A 10046-nucleotide genomic window follows, 5' to 3' on the forward strand; every position below is an offset into this window, starting at 1 on the left:
AACACCGCCGTGCCAAGCCGACCATGGCACTGAATGCCAAGTTCAGCCTTCCCTTAAACACCCTGAGGGCCGGCGACTGCAGCGCCGCCCCGGGCAGCCGTGCCGAGGCCGGCCCACCCCCGCTGCGGATGGGTTCTCCCCGCTGCCCCCAAACCGTTCCTCCCGGCCGCCAGGGGGCGTGCGCGCCCCGCGGGCCCGCGCCTCAGCGGCGGCGGCGACGACTGAGGCGAGGCCATGGCGGACCGGCTGACCCAGCTGCAGGACGCCGTCAACTCGGTGAGGCGGCCGCTGCCTCCGCTCGCCTGGGGCCGCGGGGCACGGCACGGGCTGCGCCGCCTGTGCGGGGATGTGGTGATGCGATCCCCCGCCCGCAGCCCCCCGGCCGGGGAATGGCCGCGGCTGTGGGTGCGCACCCTCCACACGGCCGGGATGCTGGGCGGGCGGGGGCGCGCCGGGAGCCGGGGGTGGCTGTAGCGGTGGGGCAGAGTGATTAACGCCGTGTTAATTGGTGCCGGCAGCTCGCGGACCAGTTCTGTAACGCCATCGGAGTGCTGCAGCAGTGCGGCCCGCCGGCCTCCTTCAGCAACATCCAGACGGCCATAAACAAGGATCAGCCCGTGAACCCCACGGAAGGTGAGTCTGGCTCCCTGCGTCCCCTCCACGCGAACGTGCTGCGGGGCAGTGCGCTCGCGAATGCAAAATCCGGCCTCGGCAAATAATTCCCCCTTACCTGGTGGAGTGGTGGAGGTAAGTCGTCAGTGGATGCCGGCTGCACTTTTCTGCATAGCATTGTGACAGCAGAGTTGTGCTTGTTTCTCGTAATTCCCTGAGTGATTGCCTGAGTTGTGCTGTGTTTTGTGCAGAGTATGCCCAGCTGTTCGCAGCTCTGATCGCTCGCACTGCCAAGGATATCGATGTTCTCATAGATTCCCTGCCCAGTGAAGAATCCACAGCAGCTTTGCAGGTAGGAGTTTTCCTAATTCCAGTATCAGAAGGCTCCTGAAGGCAAACTTCCTCCTTTTTTTTAAAACACATTTTTTCATCTCTAAGCCATGGCGTCATTGAAAAATTATTTTAGTACAAACCTGAATTTTTTATGAGTGAGTACTTTGTAGGCTTAGTGTGAAATACTGAACTTGCATCTAGTTCCAAATAAGATTATAATCAGTGACAATATTTTTGGCTTGGTTTTGTGTTAAAATGTAAAAAAAAAAGGTGAATTTATTATGCCACCACTATACTGGAAACTGCTCATCTTTTTTTCTTTTTCAGATATTAACAGAACAACAGAACAAATATAACTACTGTACTGATGCTTTGTGCATTGTTTTATTCTTTTTTTTTCCCTTTGTGTAATAATTCTTATTTTCTCACATTTCATTTTGTAGCTGCAAAACCAGCACTACAGAAGTCTTTTGTTCTTCCACTTTGTTTCTGGTTAAAGAGTTTGCAGGGTGTCCTTTAAGTTCTTCAGCTCCGTCACAAAATAATTCCATCACTTTTTAATAACAAGGAGTCTTCCTTTGAACCAGTCAAACTTGGTTTTTATTTTTTTTTCCTATTGTTTCACAGATTTTACCTATTAAAACCATCTTCTTTTTTTTTTTTTGACTCTTAATGGCTGGATTTTCCATAAAGTATTTCCTTTTTGGAATGCACAAAGGATGTAGAATACAAACCTGACAAACCTGATGAGCTCCTTTAAGATCGCCTAGAAGTTTTAAACCTGCATTGATACTCTGTAACCATTCAGAAGTGTTTTACAGATTGACAGCGAATGGGCCAAAGAGAAATGATTTGGCAGTGGCATCACGTTTGGTTTTAAACAGAGGAGGTTAAATTTGGGAACTTTTCTACTCACAGTAATTGCTGATCATCCTAATTGGCCTCGTTAACACTAGCATAATTTCCTCTAAGTGCATTTTTAATAGCTGAAGATAGAATGCCTGCTGCAGACAGATTCCAGTTTATTCCGTGACTGAGCAGGGTCTGATCAAAGTGGCAGCTGGTGTGGGCAGAGCAGGGTGCTCCAGAAGGAGGAGCTGGTGATCCAGTAGGGACATGCTTTCCTTAGAGGTGATACTTCAACAGTTTCTTACTGTCTTAATGAAGAACTTCATGTCACAAAAATTTCTGATACTTTCTGTCTGGTGTGATTTTAAGATAAATTAGCTTGGATTCCATCACTTGGATTCCAGTTTTGATTTTTATTTTCTGTTTCTTAATTTGGTGCAGTATTAAATATTCTGATAGTCTTCAAAGAAATGGTTTTGAAGATGCTTGAAACATTCTCAAATATGCACTATAGGTTTAGTTGAGAAGTGGTAGATAATACTTGGTTAATTAGAAAATAGAAAAAAGTTGTTTGTACTAAAGTTGTCTTGGTGTATGTTTCAGATCTGAGTCTTGTCTTAAGTGATAAAAGGAGCTGCTAGATGAATGCTTAGCACAATTTACCTGCCCCTTGTGACTTCCCTTTTGGTGAAGTTGACAGTACAAATTCTGCTTTAATCTGTGAATTAGTTGCAGTCAACTATTAAACAAGAGAATCTTTTTCTTTTTAGGGAGCACCAGCTGTTTCCTCAGTATCCTTGAGTAGCAAAGTCACTTCAGGGTTCTGTTGAAGATCCTTGCTTTTCCCTGTTGCCTAATATCAAAAAAGGAAACGCTTGCAAGAGTGTTAAAATAGTAAAATAAAAAGCAGGCCTTTATTGGAAGCTTCCAGGTGTCCCAATGGTCATGGGCACACCCGGCATCAGATTTCTACAATTTTATAAGTTTAACAAATTAGCACATCTAATAAATATTGCCAGTTAGAAGAGTAGTTGGTTTGGTAGTTTTCCTTGCATTCTACCCCATTGGAATTGTTCCAGGTGCTTCTTTGCCCCATTTCTTGTGAGTTCTCCGATTCTGGTTGGAAAACAAAACATCTCAGTCAGGCTTCTTCTTCATAAGAATAAGACTGAACAGAGTTCCAAGTATACATTAGAAGGTTTAGCTTATTGTTCTAAAGGGAAACGGTAGGAAGAATTCTAGGACTATGTGATAGTAGTATCCAGAGACACGAATATATGAAAAATACATAAACAGCCAAAAATCTTTGGGCATGATCCCGGTTTTGCTTTGAAGGCTGCGAGCCTGCACCGGCTGGAGGAGGAGAACCACGAGGCGGCGGCGCGGCTGGAGGAGGTGGTGTACCGCGGGGATGTGCTGCTCGAGAAGATCCAGAGCGCCCTGGCCGACATCGCCCAGTCGCAGCTGAAGACGCGGAGCGGCACCCACAGCCAGCCCCTGCCCGACTCGTAGCGCCAGGGGGCAGCGCGGCCCTGCCCGAGAGCCTCGGGAACGCCTCTGGATACGCCGGGAATGGCTGGGCTGGCCCGGCCCTCCCACGGGGCTGCCCCGCTCTGCTCCGCGTCGGGAGCGGCGGCTTGGGCACCGCTCGGCTGCGGGTTTTGTGTGAGAAACGCTTCTACAGGGGCTCTGTTCCGGAGCGGCGTGGATGTTTCTTTGACCTAAAACGAGCTTTCTGTTCGCAAATATGACTTCAATCGAATCTGTTACCTATTACAAGTATTTGTATAAGTTGATCCCACTATGGTCGTGGTATGTTTTTTTTTGTAAGCCTTAGACACCTAGGATTGGCCAGAGTTCCCTGGAGACAGTGCTGTGAATGCAGTGATGGTCATGTTTTAATTACCAGTACTGGTAATGTTGATTGGCTGCTTTACCACCCTTTACAGAGCATATGAAAGGATAAGTGAACTCTGATGTTTACAGACTTATTGTTCTTGTCATTGGCATCGCATTTACAATGAAATAAACCTGCAGGTGTCTGATATTGACATTTATTATTGTTTGTAATTCACAAATGAGCCTTTGAGTCCATTGTTGCCGCTGACACACTTGCTCTTGCTTGTGCTATTTCTCTGCTTTTACTGATATTCTGTATTTTCTTGGCAACTGATGAGTGCCTCTAAAGCAGGCAGTGATGAGGAAGCATTGGATGACTGGATAAAAATCAGCAGTGAGAAAACTGAAAATAGCTTATTACATAAAGCTGCTTTTCAGTGTAAGCAGTGGCTGCTGTATGAGTGCTGTGATCATAAGCAGCAAGATTCCCATTGTCCCCAAGGTGCTCTACAGAGTTGTATTTATCTTCACACACTCGATCACAGAGTCAGTTTCTGCTCTTTGTTGTAGGACTAGAGAAATACTAGTGTCTCTTATGATATTTGAAATAAAACCCCAACACCAAACCAGCAGCTAATGTAGGGTTCAAAGCATGAACTTGGGCTTAAACTTGCTCATTTTCTGTTGTTTTGAGTTACTAGCCTTGTTATTGCAGGATGTTGTTTGTTGCCACATAACATCTGCTTGTTTCCTCATCAAAATCACCTGTTTCTATATATTGACTACACTGTCATTGACTTGAAAGTTACACGTAATGCTAATGCACCCAGACAAATCAGAGCAATTCAAAAATGCCTTTAGCATTCAACAAGTGTAGCACAGCACAGTGTTTTGAGGATTAAAAATGACAAAAGTGTTCATACCTCCAACAAATACTAAAACTGTAAGTGCTTAATGAGACTAGTATTTAATTGCTTATGTGCATATCTGTAGTCATAAATTCAATCTGCTGTTCTGGAACTCTTGTACTATCAGATTCTGCAGAAGGAAAAAAAGATTGGAGGGTGAACAGACTACAGTACAGCCCTAGGCCTACGGTAGCTTGTCCTTGATTTATTTTGCCCATGTCCTGGGGAGGCTTGAGAGGCCAGATTTTCATTTCAAGTCAGTCCTGGGGCCTGGTTTTTGGTTTTTTCTGGAAAAACTACATCCAGTGCTTCTCAAAATGGTTTGGATTAGGGTGGGGTGAATTTTTGTTGTTTGCTTGCTTTTTGAATTAGTGGACTTGAAAAGAGGGAAAAGTTTGGGCTTTGTGGATTTTTTTTGAGATGTCTTAAATTGAGATACGTTGCTGGAAAAGGGATTTGATCTTCATAGTAGATTCCCTTTTACAGCTTAACATGTGCATCACCTCACACTTGTTAACTTGGAAGCTGTGGGAGACAGTACATCTTCAGGAACCACAGTTCTTTCCATTTTGTAGCCTTCTATTCTTTTATTTCTGAAATGTGCTCCATTTCTGCAGCCTGATACTGCCTAACTGTGGTAGCTCTTGCTTCTAGTTGCTGTTTAAGCACCAAATAAGTGGTCACACTTGGAAGTAGACCTTAACCAGAGTATAAATCAGTTTTATCATAAGTATGTTCAGTGTTTCAACACTTGAGCTGTTGTAGATTTTCACCTGCTCTTTCACAGTCTGCAGCTTGGTCAGCAAAGTGTGTATCTTCTGTTGGGTCTGACACAAGAAAATAGGGAAAACATTGATTTGCTACAGCTGTTTAATGGACATAGCATTAGATAGGGGCTGGAGATGTGGATTCCTTTGCCCTTTATCATGTGCTGATTTGTCCAGCTGCTGCTATTGGGGTTTGAACATCTCTGTTCAGAACACACTGTGTGATGGTAGTGATCTGCTTGTACTCAGGCAAGAATTGTAGGGCATGCAGGACTACAGGGTCTGGGTCATTTATAGCACTCCTACTTTTAGTGCATTAGAAAAAGTGTGGGAGTCAGAGAGTTATAGAATGGAATGGGACCTTAAAACTTGTCTTGTTCCAACCCCCTGCTGGACACCTTCCACTGTCCCAGCTTGCTCAGAGCACCATTCAACCTTGGCTTGGACACTTTCAGGGATGGGGCAGCCACAGCTTCTCTGGGCAACCTGTGCCAAGGCTTCAGCACCCTCATAGGGAAGAATTTCTTCCTAATACCCAATCTAAACCTGCTCTCTGTCAGTGTGAAGCCATTAGCCCTTGTTCTGTCACTCCAGGCCCTTGTCAAGAGTCTCCATCTTTCCTGTGGGCTCCCTTCAGGCCCTGTAAGGCCTCAATGAGGTCACCCTGGAGCCTTCTCTTCTCCAGGCTGAACAATCCCAATTCCCTCAGCCTTTCCTCCCAGCAGAGCTGCTCCATCCCTCTGATCCCCTTGGTGTCCCTGCTCTGGCCTGGCTCCAGCAGCTCCCTGTCCTTCCTGTGCTGGGCCCAGGGCTGGATGCAGCCCTGCAGGGGGGCTCAGCAGAGAGGGGCAGAGGGGCAGAATCCCCCCTGCCCTGCTGCCCTGGGGCTCTGGATTGGGGCAGGGTCAGCTCTCATCCACAGCCCCCAGGTCCTTCTGCCAGGGCTGCTCCCTCTGCTCACCCCCAGCCTGTGTGACATTGTGTCTTCCTTGAGAAGCCTTTACTGCTTCCCAAATTTTAATACCAGAGAGAGGGGGACGAAGGGGGGCAAAACAAGGCGGACATAGCAGCTGGTAACAAATGTATTACCTGCAAGAGAGTTGTGAAAGGAAACTTAGGTTGAGACAAGAGAATAGATGGAGGTAGAGCATGTGGGAAGAAAACAAAAGTGTTGAGCAATGGTTCTGCACGTTATGTTGGACAAGGAGTACTGTCCAGTGAACAAATTGTGCTTTGAAGAAAGATAGTACAGAGCATGATGGAAAATTCCATTGAAAAATAATCTCAGCCACTTCAAATGAGCAGGAGCATCTCACGCTGGGAATCCATACAGCCCACTGGCAAAGATGTTGGAATCAATTTAGTAAACATAAGCTACTGATCAAAGCCTAGTATTCTTTACTATAAACAGCCATGCTTGGAGGAAAGGAACACCTCACAGCAGCTGTTCTCTTTTTCAGAGACAAGAATACAGAGGAATTTGTACACTTGTTTTTAAAGGTACTGGGGAAAGTGCATTAACATTATTTTAGCTTAATGTCTGTATAATCTTGGCTTCTAATGCAGATGATCTTGGAAGATCTGGGAGCTTCTGCTGTGTGTGGCATGGGGAAAGTGTCTTGGCCATCTCCACAGACTTGATACCAAAAGATTCTGGGAGTTTTCAACAATACAGGCGAGAGACTGGCAGACTGGAGAGCTGCTCTGCTCAGATGGAGCTCAGACCTTGGTACACAGCCAGCTGAGCGTGACCCAGCAGCTAGCCCAGGAATACAACAGGCCAGCAGCATCCCGGGCTGTGTTAGGGGGAGCACAGCCTGGAGATCAAGGAAAGTGATCACTTCCCTGTGTTCAGCACATGTTGGAGTGCACCTGGAACACTCCCAACAGTGTGGGCCCCCAGGGTCAGCATGGGCTGGAGCACATCCCCTGTGAGGAGAGGCTGAGGGAGCTAGGCTGGGAACAGAAATGGCTTTGGGACACCTAAGAGCAGCCTGCCTGTGGGATGGCTTTGGGGACACCTAACAGCAGCCTGCCCACACCTATGGGGGCTTAGGAAAAGACAGGACCAGGCTGTTCACAGTCGTGCTTGGCAGAAGGAGGATGATGGTAGACAGAGATTGGAACAACACAGGTTCAGACTGATCACAAGGAAAAGCGTTTTCCACATTGGGACAAATAAATTTTGCAACACAGTGCCCAGAGAAGCTGAAAATCCTGGGAGGTTTTTCAAGACTTGGCTGCTTAAAGCTCTGGCCAGCCTCATCTGACCTCACAGCTGACTGACCTCTGCTCAGGAGGTGGAATTAGACTCCTCCTGAGGTCCCTCCTCTTGATCCTGTGGATGTGAGACACACACAGCTTCAGAAAGAACCAACCACGTGTTAAGGAATGTTGTGTCCCCATTATAGAAAGGCAGATCTGGAGGGCAGAAAACTTGAGGTATCTCGTATCAGCCTCATTCCTATTGATGAGACTTTGTGATGTGCTGGGAGGCCACTGAGTTGACCTTATGTGTGGTGTGAAATTCCACGCTGTAGTGACCCAAGTTTCCAACAGGTGCCCTTGGAGAGTGTGATATGCAAAATCCACATCCTACACTTAGAGAAAATTGATCTGTCAGATGATGCTGACTCACTGTTAGACAAAGGCAGACTCCTCTACAGAAAAAAATTGTATTTGTGTTTTACATCATTTGTTATATAGTCTTACATAAGAAACAACAAAAGTGCAATTTTCAGGCATCAAACCTGAGGCTAGAGAAAAAGTTTTATTCTAGCTTTTTCTTTTAGATCTGTGGAAGAAAGCCTGAATAACTTTTATTGACTTAAAACCATTTTATTGATTGACTGACAGTAACTTTTTACCTGTAACCCATGTTTGAGCAACAAAGAGCACAGAAAACAAAGTTTGCCAGCTTATGTTCACATTTCAGGTATGTCAGCAAGTTTTAGGTGCTTGCCTTAAGTGGCATCCACAGTGGAACTGATCTTCAGGAAGCTTCTGTCTGTTTCAATGTTTTTAGTGTAACATGCTTTGAAGGAGTGCAGCTTGACAATGACTGCATGCTGTTTGTGTACACTTAGATGCAGGTTTTATGTTTGTTTTTGTTTCCTGGAAAGCCTTGTAGGCTTGTTCACTGTAGCTAGACCAGGAATATTATATTCTTGCTGCTGCTGCTTACTCACTCGGCATGGACAAGCAGCTGAACACATTCGCCTCATGCTCTGAGCACAAAGGATTGTCTATTTTACAGCTGTTTACACCAGAACCATGTTTCTTTTGACTTTCTGTTTGTACCTAACACTCAAAAAGCATAACACAACAGTGCAAAGGGTTTTCCACTGACCATTTTAACTTGATATTTGCTTATTGTAAATATTTCTTGGGTCCTGGGTTTAGCCTCTTACACGCTTCACTGATGGCCTAAATGAATAATTTTGTGAAGTAGAAATTTGTAGCTGAGTAGGGACTGTGTAATTTTGCTCTGAGACATCCTTCCTCCACCCTGCCCACTTAAAAAGAGAAGATTGGAATAAAAGCCTTCTTTCAGGAAAAAATGTACTCTGTTCTATGGCTGTGTGGGAAAGCAATTAAATGCACATTAACTTTCCACAAGTGCTACAAAAAAATCCCAATTGTTTTCTCAAGCCATGACCTGAGAAAGAGAGAGAAGCCGCATTCATTAAAAGAAAGCACAACACCTTTGAAGCTAAGAGCTCAGAAGAAGAGGGCCCTTACACTTGAGATTGTGGAGGTAGAGTTTCTGCAGGAGTTTCTCTGGTGCTTTCTCCAGGTATTGCAGAATGATGAATAGGCAGAAGTAACAGTATATGTGCTTGGTGACTTCCACTGGGAAAGACAGGGGAAGGCAGATTTTATTTCAACACTGAAGAAGGTTGATATAGAAGGAAGAATGTCAGGGCAGTCCGGATACAATTGTTCCCAATCTAACAAACCTTGCTGAAAAGAAAAAAAAATCTTGTTCCCTCTCTCTGTTTTCTCTCCAGAGGTATCAGAAAAAGTGTGGGTTCTCCTAACAGTCAGCCTGCCATTTTATTTTGAATGCTCATGTCAGCAAACAATATAAGCAAGGATTCATTCTGAAAACTGGGCAGTGTTCAGATGTGCCAGTGAGCACCCTGGGTGTTTACTGGACTTGGAATTGAAGGCATAGCTTTGGCAATGGAGGTTTTCTCTTGGTGGTGGTCTAAAAACAGCAGTAGGCTGCTGCCAGGAAGCTTTCCCTGTGTGGCAGTGCAGTGAGAGTGCAGTAATTTGTCCAGCTATCAGAAAAGCCACCAGAATCGTCCAGCTGTTGTCAAATGGTGATTGATGGAGTGGAAGCAGATCCTCTATCTCCCTGGTCCCAGGTATGTGTGTGTGAAGCTAAGGAGGCATCCTGACTGTCCTCAGCACCACAAAGCAGAGCATGTGCCTCTCTGTGCAGCTCCTGTGGGATTTACAGAGGCACAGTGTAAAATTGTGGAAGGGAAACACTGCAGAGAAGAAGAAAAAACATCTTAGATTGATTCAAGGGCAGTGAGTGAGTGTCTACTGCCAACTCTCAGCAGATGTCCTGGTGTCCCTCCTCACTCCTCACAGCATCAGTCAGGGCTAGGGCTGCAGCATGGATGTGCATTCACCCTCAGCAATGGAGAAGCCAAGTCACACCTAAATTTGATTACTAAAGGGTGCATGATGTCGTCCTCCTTCCCCAAAAGGCACTGAGTTGGAA

The 10046-nt window shown here is 45.6% G+C and overlaps 1 protein-coding gene across 1 annotated transcript; it reads left to right on the forward strand.

Annotated features, from left to right (window-relative positions):
- The first annotated feature begins 161 nt into the window (after window positions 1–161).
- Window positions 162–4927, forward strand: MED21 (mediator complex subunit 21). Its single transcript, XM_030960896.1, has 4 exons — window positions 162–276; window positions 519–633; window positions 864–964; window positions 3130–4927. Exons 1-4 carry the CDS (start codon window positions 235–237, stop codon window positions 3304–3306), a joined length of 435 nt encoding a protein of 144 aa, XP_030816756.1. The 5' UTR covers window positions 162–234; the 3' UTR covers window positions 3307–4927.
- The last annotated feature ends 5119 nt before the right edge of the window (window positions 4928–10046 follow it).

Source organism: Camarhynchus parvulus, chromosome 1A (assembly GCF_901933205.1).
Source record: "Camarhynchus parvulus chromosome 1A, STF_HiC, whole genome shotgun sequence".
Taxonomy (NCBI): Eukaryota; Metazoa; Chordata; class Aves; order Passeriformes; family Thraupidae; genus Camarhynchus; species Camarhynchus parvulus.